This window comes from Epinephelus lanceolatus, chromosome 1, assembly GCF_041903045.1.
Source record: "Epinephelus lanceolatus isolate andai-2023 chromosome 1, ASM4190304v1, whole genome shotgun sequence".
Lineage (NCBI taxonomy): Eukaryota > Metazoa > Chordata > Actinopteri > Perciformes > Serranidae > Epinephelus > Epinephelus lanceolatus.
Window position 1 is genome coordinate 7,617,746 of NC_135734.1, and position 16,430 is coordinate 7,634,175.

The 16,430-nt window shown below is 39.3% G+C and overlaps 1 protein-coding gene across 6 annotated transcripts in view; it reads left to right on the forward strand.

Moving 5' to 3' along the window:
* cadpsa (Ca2+-dependent activator protein for secretion a) overlaps window positions 1–16,430 on the forward strand; it is a 278,770-nt gene that overhangs the window by 112,523 nt on the left and 149,817 nt on the right. For all 6 annotated transcript variants that reach the window (XM_078172262.1, XM_078172289.1, XM_033625614.2 and 3 more), the window contains exons 7-9: window positions 2,293–2,404; window positions 2,504–2,643; window positions 12,241–12,307. In XM_078172262.1, the coding sequence (XP_078028388.1) occupies window positions 2,293–2,404; window positions 2,504–2,643; window positions 12,241–12,307 (319 nt within the window). The remainder of the gene's footprint in view (window positions 1–2,292; window positions 2,405–2,503; window positions 2,644–12,240; window positions 12,308–16,430) is intronic.

Genomic DNA, 16,430 nt, shown 5'->3' on the forward strand with positions numbered 1-16,430 from the left:
GAATAACAAGTGTGATCGTGTCTGAGCCAGTAAATGGACCCTTACAGCAACAATCAGCTGCTGTAAGTGTCAGTGCTGTGTCACCTCTCTCATCTTGCTAATGCATTTGAAACTGTTTTTGCACTTGAATGTAAGATGGCACAAAAATAGAAACTCGGGATGTAGGATGTGTCTCGGTTATTTTCATAAAACTGTGCACATCATTTGGAGACTGGGCCTTTAACCACTACAACAGCAGACTTGTAGCACTACAGTGGAAAAAGAGAGTGATTCATAAGATGACTCAGCTACTCTGAGAGTGAAAGAAAAACTCCACTCATCATACTTCAATTCTTACTATTTACTTCAACTGTGTCTGAAGTCAGGAGGGTCTTTTGCTTTTATCAGCAACCCTGACTGAAACAGGTGGAGGAAGTTTTAAACTAGTTGCCTTAAACCGATGTTGTCTTTAATCACCTTTGGTATGAAAGTATGATTCGCCAAAGCTTATCTCCTAAGGGCTTTTCCTTGAATCCCATGGAAGTCATCCTGAAGGGGTTACGACAAAGGTGATTATCAACTTGTTTGTTAAAGGTATAGTTTGGATCTTTGAAGTTGGGTGGTATGAGGTACTTATCTAAAGTCAGTGTATTACGTGTCTGTCAGCACTACAAACACATTCAGTGGTTCGATAAGAGCAAAACCAACCTTGCAAATACTCAGATTTTCTGCATCAGGAGTTCCTGTGGCAAACAACAACAATGTTTTGCATACAGTTTGTGCTGCTGTAATTGCACAGCTTTGTTGGGTGACACTGCTAATGTAACATTAGGCTCACTCATATTTAATTGTTTCCCTCTGCTAAGAATTTGCATCACTTATAGACTGACTATAAAGTATTATTAAACTATTTCCAAATGATATAGTGAAAGCCATGTTTTTCTTGCTCATGTCCAGATAAGGTTAGGTCTGCACTGCAGTTTGAAGTTACCATGCAGTGTTAATATTGACAGCTATTGTAGATTAAGTCTTAGTCTTAAGACATTTTTTTTATTAGTTTAAGTCACATTTTAGTCATTTTCACCCTTTATAGTTTTAGTCTAGTTTTAGTTGATTAAAATTCAAAACATGTTAGTCAACGAAAATTCAAAATTTTTAAGTTGACAAGAATTCATGACATTTTAGTCATTACTTTTAATTATTATGTTTTTTATATATGTTTTTCCTTAAACTAATCACTGTGAGGCAAATTCATGTATCAGAAATTAGAATCCAAGTGACAGGTTGTACCCAGGTTCATTGCAAACTGACTTATCGATCTCACTGTTAAGAAGCAGAAAAATAACTTCGGCAACATGTAAGTCTGGTGGTTTCAACTCATGCCCTCTCACAGAGTCGGTGAGTAAAATTAATTTTCATCTCTGTTAAGGTTCATACTGTTTACTTACAGCACAGCTACACTCACAGATAACTGAGCCTCCTACTTGCTTGTCAAACAGCAATCAACCCATAAACCTTCCTGAGATCGTCTGGACTGAGTGGAGTCCTGCGGGGATCAACAGATGTGGCTGCTTGCTCTGCTGCCATTCAGCAGCTAACAAGCGAAGTTAACCGCTAACAGCCACTGCTGTAACTAACAAACTCCACGAATTCATTCAAAACTTCCACCATCTATAGTCAGACACACACAGCTAATTAACGCTAAATTACAGCTCGCACCAACGGCTAACGCTGCTGCAGTTTGAGTGTTTTTACTGGCTAGTGAAACATCCTGATGCAGACTATTTACTGGAGTTTACCAGCCTGTCGCTCATGTGACATTACCCTCAGCTTTCAATGTCCAATAGTCCAGCACTAACATTTTAATGATGTCTCATCTTGTTGAGAAAAATGAAACATAGATCTTATCTTAGTTTTTATCATCAAGACCTAGTTTTAGGCTGTCATTGTCTCGTTTTTGTTACGGGAACTTTTTTTTTTCTTGTTTTTGTCAACAAAATTAACACTGTTACCATGGCGATCTATCCAGGTTATGAGAGAGCCACCATTGTGACCTTGAAAACTCTGGCTTTAGACTCAACATACCTCACTAAATCACTAATTCGTGGTACAGCCCTCAGGTCCAGTTCAACATGCTGCTGCAAGTTCCAGTTAAACTCAGTCTGTTGTAAACGCCAGCTAAAATGTTTGGATGCTAAATGACAGAGCAACAGTCTCAGAGACATCATCGTCTCTAACATGGTGCTTTCTTTCTTGTGTTTGTAACTGGGTGTTTTTGTGTGTGTGTGTGTGTGTGTGTGTGTGTGTGTGTAGTTGGGGTACCCAGGGTGACTTCACCACCACCCAGCCATTACCTGCTGTGAAGGTGAAGCTGTTTACTGAGAGCACAGGAGTGCTGGCTCTGGAAGATAAGGAGCTGGGGAAGGTATGAGATGACAATATAATGATACATTTTGGTCATTAAACAATTATACAGTATAAAGTGTACAGCATGCATTCATAATTATCATGTGACTGTTCCCAGGTTGTGCTCCACCCGACTCCCAACAGTCCCAAGCAGTCTGAACTCCACAAGATGACAGTGTCTAAAGGCTGTCCAGACAATGACCTCAGGATCAAACTGGCCATTCGCATGGACAAACCACAGAACATGAAGCATTGTGGGTAAGTAACAGTGAGATACTGCATGCTTATAGCCCCAGTGATTCTTATCAGATTTTCAGTCTAACAAATTTTACAGTTGTTTGTGTCATCATGGTTCTGTACACTACCCTAATGAAAATACCCTTGATCACTAATGTTTCAGCTGGATAAACTGAGACCTTTTGTGCACAGTTTGAAGTGAAACATTGAAATCAGAGCAGGGGCGGAAATCCCGGGGGGGGGGACAGGGGGGACATGACTCCCCCTTCAGTAAAGCTGTACCCCCCTAGAATCATTTGAGACACAATTAATAATTTTTGAACAATGCAGTAGTATTTATTGAAAGCACAATGTAAGAGGTGCTCATTATAATCGCGCAATAATGTGCTATTTAAATCTTAAAAGATTGAGTCCCCCCTTCCCATTCCTAGTAGTGGTATATACCACACTCTTTCCAACGGGCGGGGCTGCTTGGCAGCAGCAGCGTGTGGCTGGACCCGCTGCCCACATCGCGCATTGCAGGGTAAGATGTTCACTCACACAGACGCAGTTTAACTTACTCAAGTTACAACACATCCCATTTACTGTTACAACAAGCCCCAGGCCCAGGCTGATAATATAAACTGTCTGCAACATTTCTCCTGCATTGTTCAAAAGCCTACTCAATTACGAGTGCTGCTAAGCTAAAAGCTAATGATTAAGCTCAGAGTTTAGTGATAGAGAGGACAGGAGAGAAAGAAGAGGGAGAGGACAGGACAAGAGCAGTCAGTGAGACAAACATGAAAGACCTGCAGTCTAACCGAGAGGAGCGGTCATTACGCGCGACTATTACGAACGGAACGGAGTGGCTCGTAGCTATGGGTACCTGTCTGTAGGCTCTCCACCTGTCAGTGAGACAAACATGAGAGACGTGCAGTCTAACTGACGAGGAGCGGTCATTATGCGCGACTATTACGCACGGTTGTGAGGTGCGCAGTGGCAGATCTCACAGCACACTGTTTATAAACCAGTTTACCAGTTTAATTGCAGGAAATGTTTAGTTGTTAAGCCATTTCTCATAAGTACAGACATTCACTCTGCCTGTTGGAGAGATAGAGACAAGATTAAAGCGTCAAATTGCGGTAAAAGATGCTGTATAAAAGACAGGCTACAACTTTTTTCCTTGTCCCCCCCTGGAATTATTCTCTAAAATTTGGGGTGTTAATTTTACCATAACAAGACCACAAAATTCACGCCTCCATTTTCTAACCGCTTATCCTCTTGAGGGTCGCAGGGATGCTGGAGCCTATCTCAGCTGACATTGGGCGAGAGGCAGGGTACACCCTGGACAAGTCGCCAGAATAGACACTCAGTGCCTTGTTATGGTGCCGGTCTTTGTAGCAGAGTCTAAATACACAACACTCCCATTACAAAGACATAATGAAATACGCTGGCTTTAGGCAGGCCAGCCATTAAGAAATATGGGCAGGGTATCCAATGACTGAAAAAAAATACTACTCAAATATTGGTAATTGTGTGCGAAACTGAAATAGTGCAAAGAAAATATGGCTGTCAACTCTCAGTTTTCCAGTCATACCCAATCTATGTCATTGCAAGACTGTTAGGGGCCCTAGTGTGCAGAAATATTTTTTTTAAAACACAATGGTTCTTCTTCCCTTGCCAAAATTTAGCCTAACTTATTTCACCCCCTTTCCAACAACATAGCTTAACATGGCTTAACCTGCCCTCAGGAAAAAAAATGTTTTGTTTTTTCAAACGACTCAAGGCAGAGCTGTGTTTGCAGCTGCACTTGTTGTCAGACAACAACACGTCTTCTATTATCGTGTCATTGTTCTTCCATGCTGGTAGGCCATCTTCTTCATCCTTTAGAACACTTGTAGCCTTATTTGCTGCTCTGCCTGGTCCAGAACAATTGCGTCCCTCCCTACAGTAGTGGAGAAAATTGAGTAACATCACATCCGTAGAATTTTGGCATCGACTTGGTACCAATGGTTCCTGTGACATCTCTTGGTTAAGGTTAACCTCCAGTACCTAGGAATATATTAGTAGGTGACAGCGCCTAGTGTTAAGCAACAAAAGTTAACTCTTTTGGGGGAAGTAGAACAGTAGGGGTCCTTGAACAAAATAAACACAACTTTTGGTTATCAACCTAAGAGGGTGTTAAATTTTTCAGTCCTACGGTAACAAGACCACAAATCCATCTTGGTTTATTTCAGTTAGTTTATTGTTGGTTGGGGTCAGGAGGTCACTCGTGAGGGAAAATCCCATAGAAACAAGTTTTCCTGTGAAGCATTGATGCCTTTATATCCCAGAAGTATGTCAGATGCAGGCCTTACACAGACATAAAAGTATATCATTTGCAGAGTGCTTAACTATCACTACACCTTTAATCGATGTGCACTATGTAATAGGTGTTCTACTGGAGATACTTTGTCTAAAACATAATGTTGTGCTTCCCTCTTGTGGTCAATTGTGGTTACCACATTGGCTTCTTTTTGCACCGCAGTGAAACCATGACATATGTTTAAGTCCCACTCCACTCAAAAATATATTTTCCCTCTGTCTATGTCCCCTATACTGGTGGAGTGTGCAGTCTTTAGATGTAAACCAGACCCTGGAGCTTCCTTCCTGATCACAGCTGGATCAGCCATCAGTCGGCTTTATTAACAGCTGTAGAGACTTTTTTCTGTCTGCATACACATAATGTAATATATAGACCTATAGAATTAGCCTATACAGTTATCAGTGGCAGAGCAGCTGTGTTTGCTCTCTGTTTAACAAACAGCTGCACATTAATAACAATCTGTGTTCTGTATATGTACTATACTCTTTCCCTCTCAGAGACACAGAATGCATTTATATGATTTATTAATTATTTGCATCTGTATTTATTGATATTCTAATTGTGAAGTCATTATTCAATGACCTGGAATATGATTACCATCTTGTTTAAACACTGGAAATTATTTATTAGGCCACGTGTTTCAGGGAAAATTGAAATTCTGTAACTCATCAAACTGGACTCTAAGGAATGTTCAGCCTCGTGTGACTGAATGGAAATCACAACCAGTGATGTAAAAAGTGTGTCTTACTAACAGACAGACTCCCTCTGCATTTAACTGTCACCATAATAAAAGCTAATGGGGGAATAGAAAAATCTTGACAAATGAAGAAAGTAGCTTGTGGTCCTTGCTCAGATTTTTTACTAGATGGTGAATCAGAAAAGAAAGTATAAAACATTGGAGCGATACACTTGAGTTTAATCTCTTATCTGTCTTCCCTCCAACATGATGTGATGTATCAGATCAGCTGCAGCGTCCAGTCAACAGCTGATTTCCAATAAGAAGTCGTGTTGGTCGGTAAAAGGTTTCTGCGAAGGCTGTTCTCATGTATCCTTGCTCATCGCTCCTCAGAGATCCCTCCTCACTCCTTGATGCTAGACTCCTCCAAGCACATTTAAGGGATTGGGACATCCTTCAAGATGGCAGATCTTGACTGATTTTGGGTCAATTGATCAAGGATAGAGGAGTCGAGGAGGGATATCTGGATGGACCCTGAGTCACTCAGATGTTTCCTCTCACACTAATGCTAGCTGTCTTGGTGCACATAGCACTAGTCAACCTAGCACAAGTAGCAGTGGTGAGCAGAGTGCAGGCCAGATACAGAATTTCTCAGCCATAGAGAAAAGGCAGATCTGCTTTCAGCCCATTTCTTTATTATGTGGGAAACCATTCTAACCAAAATATTAGTATAAGTATTTTAAAGCATGTCTGGAGGGGGACTTATTTTTTTGAGGATAAGCCTTCTGCAGAATTTAAGTGGTGGATCCACGGCAGACCAATTAAAGGTCATTTGGGCATTTTCAGTCATAGAACTGCCTACAATTTACACTGTGAGGCAAAGATGGTGACAGTGAAATATAATATCAATACTGACGATACTCATTCTTATACATGCTCAAATATTGAGATTTTCAAGGCAATAGACCTTATTTACTGCAGACATTCTGACATGTCATTGCAGCATCATCGCTGTGTTCCGAAACTGAAACAGCTTACTGTAACTCTTAATGCAACAGAACCATAGTAATTATTTTTTTCTGTGTAGTACGTCTCAGATTTCAGAGCTTCTCATTATCGGTCTGCAGTAGACTTTACAAATGAACCTGCACTTTGCAACGGTGTTACCCAACCATGACCAATATATAAAACAAGACAATATATTCCCTGTGATGGGTTACCTACCTAGTGTACTGAAATAAAGTGAACCCAATAAAACAACTTGACACAGAAGTAAGTGTGGACTAAACTGTGGATCACTTTTCAGTGCTTTGACATAAAATACATTCAGTGACAATATCTTTCCAAATTCATGAGCAGTTTTCTGAATCAAACCAAACGTCTGTGAATTTACACTCCATTTCTCACGTGTTAACAAACTACTGTAAAAACACAATATTACTTTAAATTAGACTGTAATTTGCTACATGCTGCTACGTGTACATCTAAAGAGAAACAAAAATTTAAAAACACAAACTCCCAATTAGGACATACAGCACTAAGTGCCTATTAGTGATGCGTAAGTTGACCCATAGCCCGCAGGGACTGCATTTTGACTTATGGGCTGGGCAGTTTGGGTAAGCTTGTTAGAAAATGTTGCAGGTTTCGGGCGGACCAGTCCACCTGAAAGTGGCAAAGCAGTGTTCTGAGTCAGTAATTAATATCCTACAGAAACATTGTGCAATTGTTCAGCTTCCACCCTTTCTGTCTCTCACACAGCAAGTATCTTTATCACCAGCGCCGCTGCGCTTAAATGCTTTCTGTTATCCATCTGTTAAAGTCCAACATATTTCAGTTTTCAATTTATTTGTTTGTTTAAGATGGGACAGTGTATGTTAATCCACATTTTGAACAAAAATAAATGCACCTGAATTAGCTGGAAAGGTTGTTTTCATCGGTAGTCCCTTTGCCTGATGTTAATAGGCATCCTAGGATAATAAAAAAAAAAATACAATATGAAGAATACATTGTGTACAGTGGTTAAAGACATACAATACAGTTAAACATTAAACAAGATAAGCATATACATCACAATTAAACAGCGGGATTTACATTTATCTGGTCATAATGTCTGGTAAAAGTATTGCATATAGAGAATATTTAGGCCTTACACTGTGTCCTAACAGCAACCAAGCAAACTTCTGCAAGCTTCAATCTGTTAAATATGCATTTCTGTAACATCATGTAAACAAACCACTGAACCTATCAGCTGTGCATTTATATAACAAACTATGTAGGAAATCATAAAGGACCGGGTTGGTGTGGGTTTTAAAGAACACTGACTGGCACATCACTAGCACCTATTACATTTTTTAGTCCTCAAAGACTTCTATGGAAGACTTGCACCAGGTGAGGAAAGCGAGCATTTTGTAATTGACAATGATCAACAAACCAATAATATTAATGCAAAGTGAAAACATTAATACATATGGTCATCTTTAAGATGTTCCTGTTTTCTTTTTTAAATATCTCATGGCATGTCTGTGTCACCATTTCCGACCCAGTACACCTCGTTCCTTGACATTCAAACAGTGTTAGAGACCTAGCTCCAGACAGATAACGGTAAACAGCCAAGAAAAAGATGAGGAGGATATTCACGTACATCGTCTCATATTGATCACAGGCCCCTGAATTGAAGCAAATCAGAATCTAATAGCCGCAGACTTTGTGATATCAGCATATATAGTATTGTTCAAAGACTGGATATAATGTTGTATAATGATGAAACTAGTGATGTACACCCCCAGTATGGCACCATGAGGTGTTTCATTGTTCTTAGCAATGACAGCCAATGACAGAGTGTCACATTTCCCTCCACCTTACTCTCCATTGCTCAGTCCCACAGAGGAAATCTTTTCCTCATGGAGGTTGAAAGTTTATGACATCCAGTCACATGATCAAATGTCCCACTTGGACGCAATGAATGTTGAATGTCTGGATATAACTGCACAGGATTGCCAGGGATGGAGCAAACATGCAAAAATATTCTTTGTCAGATGTGTTGTAAGAGAAGACATAAGATCTTTCATTTATTTCTGTCCTGTACTTTCAAACTGTACTGGGGGTACATTCTTGAAGTTTGGGGATTTAAATGTGTTTTCATCCTGGCCAGCTTCAGGACAGAGATTTAAGTTGGGTAAATGAGCTGGTTTTTGGTGTAACAAAGTCGAGGCATGCCCAGCCTAAGATGCAAAGACACATTTGAACAAGCAGCAACTGCAATTTGCATTGGACAACACTCACTATCCACCTCACGAGTGAGCATAAGCCTGACTGTAAGCCTGCAGTGGTAAACTGGACTGGAAAAGAAATGCTAACTCAAGTCATGAGGCAGTGTTTTACACACGCTGGTGCACACACACTGCCTGCTTCAGAGCATTGCTCCTTTGTCTGTAACCGTGTCCCTCCCTCCCTCCCTCCTGCCCTCCATATGCTTTCTTTTGGGAGCCTTGGAGGAGGCTGCTGGGCTGCCCTGTAAGATGCCCACACCGCCTCTGTACCATGTTACTGGCCCCACTCTCTGCACGGCACACCGGCAGGGCTCTCATGTGTCACCTCACGGATGCTGGTTTATTTAGGACGACAGGCAGAAGCAGCTCTGGGAGTGACTGGGGGGAAAGGCACACTGAGGCAAACTGAGGCGGGCTTACCAGGGAGACCCACAGCGAGGTTGGGAGCAGCAGAGCAAATCAAACTGGGGTCCTCACCCTCAGATGTTCTTTTACAACAAAAGCCCTTTCCCTGTCCTTCTCCTTCTGCATCATGTTTAATGTCAAATCTAAAAGAAAACAACACAACACACTTCGGCATACTAGATGTAGCTTGCAGACTTATAGCTTTGGTGTTGTACTTCTCAATGAAATAATGAGAGAATCATCAGGGTGATTTTATTGAAGTCAAAGGCTCTGAGCTCGCAAGATTAGATTTTAGAAAATATCACAAGCAGATGACTGATGCCGGTCTCTGTAGCTGTCATTAACTTTGATATGATGTGTTTGATATGACTGCAAATACTACTTTTTCATTCATTTGTTTTCAAATATTAGTCTTTACTTAAGTAACCTAATTACAGTGCCTCTAAATTGTCATCATTTTAAATCAGTCTAGTCTAGATCTCAAGGTTTCCAGAGATACTGAAAATGCTGATTTGATGTAGAAAATGACATAGAATTTCCATCAAATGCACATTGATGCACCATAAAAATTGTGTTTTAGATTAGAATAAATCACATATCTGCAAATTCTGTGCAGTTCTTAGTACTTTCAAGAGGAGATTTAAGAGAAATATATTAGCAAAGTGATTTGAGTCTGGGATTTTGACCAACTGTTTTCACCTAACTGACAATATGTCAACGTTATGATTCCTGTGGTACATCTTAGCACTATGATCTTATTTTGACCCAACTTTGTGTTGATTGTTAGGCAGCAGTTTCTAGTGGCCATGTTAATTTATGACAGGAGCAAAGGAGGATGTCAGGTGATGTAGTATAAAGACCAACAAAGTCAGTGGAGATTGGGGTGGATGGAAGGGTCAAACAAACGCAGGACTTTGACCAAGGAGACTGCTGTTCATGTCCTGTGTGAAATCAAATGTCAGTGTTATTTTGAGTCATAATTTGCATTATTTTCATTATGTATGGTACATGCATATTTGTTACTACCATTACAAACATAACAAATATACTTATTTAACAGGAACCTTGATTTTATCCTAAACCTAACCAAGTAGTTTGGTTGCCTTTGGTTACCACGTGTATAAAATTGCAACCATTTCAGTCATATATGTCTTTTTTGTGTTGATCTCCTGCCACTGGTGGTAGGGCTAATTTAGGAAACCCTCCTGTGGATCTTATTAGAGGGAAGAAATGACTGTTGGCATGTCACATTCATCGGCAGCTAGAAAAAAATGTCACTAGTTAACAATGCTTCATGTAGCTGTGACTCCAGATATGAGATAATATGTGTGGTTATTTTATAAGATTTAGCTTCACTGTGAGATTTCACACAGCCTGTATTAAAAGAATACTTCACCCTTCAAATAACTATTTCTGTATCAAGACCTAACCTCCAATTTAAGTTGAATTTGTGAAGAAAACTGTTATTCTCACATGCTTCCATGGTGAAGGAAGAAGCCAACTACTACTTAAAGTCTTGATGAATTAAAGTGGGTTCACATTTAACAACAACAAAACTATATCAACACATCCGTTTACAAACTCTCACAAAGCTCAGCTTTGGTGTTTTAAAGGGATGGTATGGATTTGCCAAACAATAACAAGAACAAACTAATTGGTCATGGCAGTGGTAGACCAGCAGCTCCTGTGTTCAACGAGACAATGGAGTCTGGCTTTGAAGAGCGTATAGGTAAGTTTAATTTTCAGTTCAGCTCCCTGTTGGAAAGGGCTGTCTTTGTGGGAAGTACTGAGTATATGATTGGGTAAATGACACTAGGATTATACTGCACGAGTTGTGTGAGAGTTTGTAAACAGATGTTTTGATATAGTTTTGCTGTTGTTAAACGTGGACACCTATGACTTCAGTTGATCAAGGATTTTCAGTTTTTTGATTCTTTGCTCACAGTGGAATCATGAAAAACAGTCTTTTTCACAAATTTAGTGCAACATAGGATGAGTAATCAATATAAACAGTCATTTGGGGGTTGAAGTACACCTTTAAAGTGAATCTTAACTTTATTTGAGTTATTACCGAATTAGTGCTTCTATCTAGTTATTATATCCACATCACTACTCTTCTGATTTCTCAAAAATCTCTTTGGTGCAGATAGTCTCTGAAAGTCCTTATAACTGTCACTAAAATTACTATGATGGGTATCATTGTCAAGGTACTAGGTCAAAAGTACCGTGAGTGATTTTCATAATACTACTAATAAGTTAGGAAGCAGTTCTTTCATTGATTTATGTAAATAAAACTTAATGTTATTAACTGCAGTTGTGCTTCCATCCATCACACCTCTGTGAAATAGCTCCATGAGAAGAAAATGGACACAGTTTGTACAGTCCACAGGTTTTTGTGACTTTATCTGTTCTCCAGAGGCTGCTTTACTCCAGTTCATGTTATACTGTCAGCAATCTAACAGCCCAAAGTTTTCTCTAAATGTCTGTTATTTCTCACAGCAGACATTTTCACCTATCTCACACAGGTGCAAGAGATCTGGGCATGCTGCCTGATAGATGGCCTACAGGCATAACTAAATGGAACAGAGGCACTATTAGTGTCATTGGTTATAGTACAGTGCTTTTACTGCCATGACAAATATCTGCCTCAAGTAAAGCCCAGCAATGTGATGCATCGCTCTGGGATTTTTCCATATGTGATGTATCTGGTTGCAGTAATTAGATTTCACCAGGAGAGGTCAGTGATGCACTACACCATCACTCTGTGTAGGCTCCTAGCGCATCAGACTTCTGTCATGGCAGTACAGAAAGTAGCAAACACATTCCATTCAGGTTACAACAGCTGCTTAAAGGCCACACTGACAAATCTCTCAAATCTCTGTAAAAGTGTTTTTTCTAGATGACTGATTTTTAATATCCCACAGGTACCTCTGGGCCATTGGCAAGAACGTGTGGAAAAGATGGAAGAAAAGATTCTTTGTGCTGGTTCAGGTAAGCTCAGAAAATAAATGTATGCTCTCACTGCATTTTTTATTGATTTTTTTGGTTCCTACAATATACAGTTTACTCTAAGACACAACCAACCACAATAAATGGTACATTACATTCAGTGGGTTAGATGTTTTAATGGGCAGTAGCGTCACTTAAGTCTTTAGGCTGTCACTTTGACAGTCAGAAAATGAAAACGTATTTCTAATGAACTTGGAGTCATTGCAGCTATGTTAGCAGTGCTCTCAACCTGAAGTTCTAAATCCTTTGCAATGCAGCATTGTGTCTTTGTAATCCATTTGGAGCGTACTTAACATGGTGTCATGCACAACCATACTTGATCCAAATACAGCCTGCCACAATACCACTCATCCTCTGCCTCTGTCAGCTCAGATATACATTTTACAAAGATGAGTTGTCAGTTAATCAATTAGTCAAGTTAGGGCTGGGCAATTAATCAAATTTGAGTTTCAATAACAATTTTGGCAGACAGTTATTTAAACAAGATAAAATGTGTGCCATGTACCATCTGAAATGGCTCGTTCTGTCTTGTGTTATATCTTCAGCACAACCCTTTCCTTTACAGCTGTGTATTTTCACCCCTCCCTAAAAGCCCAAACTCACTTTCAGCCAGGCTGTGACATGTTTAGTTTACTTTGCACACACATATATATATATATATATATATATATATATATATATATATATATATATATATATATATATATATATATATAAAGTTCAGGAAAATCTGTTATTAGAAAGAAGAGGATTTTTTTTTTTTTTTTACATAAAAAAAGCATGTTTCCACAGTGAATAAGTAATCATGTTAAATAATAGTAATTTCAGTACTGACTGAAATATTGTGATTATGATTTTTTCCATAATTGAGCAACCCTCAGTCAGGTGACAGAAAATTAATTTGCAACTAATTTTGAAGCCATTTTCTTATTTTTCTGTGATATTAAATTGAATACATTTGGGTTATGCACTGCCGGCGTGTTAAAACAAGGTATTTTAATATATCAGTTTGCACTTTGGAAAATAGTACTGTTCATTATAAATGCAAGTATTTCATAGACCTCAAGATACTTTTTAATGAACATAACTGGCAGATTCTTTGACAGTGAAAATATTTTTTTTTATTTGCAACCCTTTATACTGTTGGATTATATGTAAATTTATACACATTATTATTTTTGGCCAAATGTACATCTCAGGTTATTAAAAATGCAGGAGTTTAAACTGAGGCTAAGGCACCAGAAATAGCTGAGAACTCAAAAAGTTGAGTTCAAGTTGTTGCAGATGAGGGAGGGTCATTACTTTCAGTTTTTCAACATCTGCACAACCCTGTTGAGGAATTAGGATGTCTAACAAAATTATATCTCCCACAGCTGGATTGAGGCTCCTTAGATCCAAGTAAAGGCAGATATTTTGTTATATGTTGTCTGAGAGGCTACAGTGCTGTTTAGCAGCTCGCCCAATGTGACAGAGTAAATACATTTTCATAATTTCATTGTTGTTGTTATGTTTTATTATATATCCTTCTAGTTGGTATGAATGTAAATTCAAGGCATTGCTGTAAAAGAGCTTTAATGCTCAGTTAGTTTCACTGAATAAACAATGGTTGATGATGATGATGATGATGATACAGTCAGAGGTCCAACCAAGTTTACAAGGTCACAGGTTTGGATGCCTCACCAAAACCAAAGTTCTGTTGAACTGATGACTGCATTTGCTTAGTGAACAACAACAGAAATAAATCCATGGCTTTAATTATTATAGTCCTCATATCTTGATCTATAAAAAGTGGAGAAGGTGCATCACTGACACACTGGTTAAGGTAATATATTCATATTTGTTGTGCCAATAATTACCAGCTTGGAGGAAACTTCTGAACAAATGCTTGAACATGTTTTCTTGAGACTCAAAACCACAAGATCAAATTTGATGGTGAGTTACAAAATGTGGTCGCACCCAAGAGAGCACCCTGAGCAGCCTCCGCTCTGCTTTATCGCTATAATATTTTCATTGGCCACATGTTGTGTGTGCAGCGGGAAAGAGAGATGCAGCCAAGCTGTCTTCCCTCGGCTGTCAGGGGAATGATGGAGAGGCCAAGCAGGCTTTTGTCAGGAGATGTGGTGGTGGGGATGTGGAGGGTTGGCGGTAGCGGCCATTTCCTGGTGGCTCTGTATTAGGAGGTGGGCAGCAGGCGGGGTGGTGTGGGTGGAGGGGGGGCGGCCTGTCTCTTGTGCGTTGCAGAGGATATGTCTCAGAGCTACAAGTTGACAGGGGATTGACAAAGTCGAGTGAACACTAGCTGGCCTAACACTCGCAGCTAGAAAAGCCTGAGCGCCGCCAACTTGAAGCCTCCCACTTGCTCCCAGCTAAATATATAGCAAGTGACAAATACTGGTCAATAGACTGCGCACTCGTGTGTGTATGTGTGTTTGTATTTATGTCTGTCTGTGTATGTGCATGGATGTTTGTCTTGAGGAGCAGAGACACTATCTGGTTATTGCTGTGTGTGTGTGTGTGTGTGTGTGTGTTTGAGTGCGCATGTACTTTTTGTTGCTGTTTTAGAGATATTACATCGTTGAGATAACTGTGCAGTGTATTTTTTTCTCTGCTCACTGTCTGTTTTGCTCATGCAAAGTCCTGTAAGTAAGTACTGACTGTTGGCATTTTGTTACCCATGTCAGCCTTTATCACTGCACACTTCCTTTCAGACTAAAAGTTTTAATAGAAGTCAGTGTAGTCAGATCTATAAAAGATTTCTTCGGTATATAATGATATAAGGTATCCCACACTGGTTGCTTCTAGTGTAAATAATGAAAATACACTAACACAGACCCTCTTTCAAACAACAAGCTATATAGTACTGCAATACTTATCGGAAACATTTAAAAACATTTAAGCGTTGGTATAACTTATGAGAAACAGATAGAACAAACTACTATAATAAAACCAGCTAATTTACTACAAATCTAACAAATTATGTCAGTGACTGTGAAAGACAACTTCCAGATACCAGTTTTGATCAGAAGATATCCAGTGATCCTACTAATCCTTCATCAGTACCTCAAGAAGGGGGCATTGAAAATACAGTATGATATATTTCCTGTTTAAATGTGAAAATGAAACACCTTGAAAGTTATGTATCACAGCTTTTATTGAAATTGAACTCTTCCATATTTTTTTTTTCTTTTAAGGATGATTTCTTTCAATGATAGGAAATTGTTGCCACGAGACATGCAGTTGCATCATGTCTTGCATGTTTGAGAAGGCTTTGTCTACAATCAAAATCTCTTTAATACAGTAATTTTTGGACAACAAATCTGGCCGAATGTTTCTGTATATTCAGAGGAAGCAAGACTGGACTTTGACCTATATTTAGATGATCAGTCTTAAAAGGAATCAGTCAGATGTTAGATGTCTTCCCTTTGGTGGACTTTTGGGGAATAAATGATGTGGCAATACAGCCTTTCACACCATGAAGGAGTCATTAGATAGTCGTGACAACTTTGCAATGTTTGGTATTGTTTTTACTTTGTGAGTCTGTGTATGCGTGTGGGTGTATGTGTCTGTGTGTGTGTGATGATGGCAAAATGTGGTCCTAGTGGCACCATTGTAGCCTATCACTCCAGTTTGAGTGTTTTCTCAGGTGTTTAGATGTCTGTCTGTGGACAGATTTTGTCAATGTAATAGCATCACAACTCTGCAAGATGCAGTCATGAAACCTTACAGGTGTGTAGTTAAAAAGACTAAATGAAGGCAGAGTTGCTTGTTCAGCAAGGGGGCCAAAGTTGTTGGGGTAGGAAGTAGGGGAAAGGGTATGCCTTTACGATGGTGTATTAGGGCTATCATAAAAAAAAATAAAGATACAGGGCCTGTATCTTCCCCTAAATTTATGGGAAAACATGGAATATTCTCTGTGAATATAAAGCCATACATTTGCGAGAAAAAAATAGTATTTTTGTTTTATTTATTTTTTTTTTAATCTATTTTCTTTGGTCAAGGAGCCAAATGGCTTTACTTTGCAAGGTTGAGTCACCCTCATCACATCACAGACACCACTGGTAAACAGGGTCCAAGCAAACATTGAGACTTTGAATGACTGTTGTCT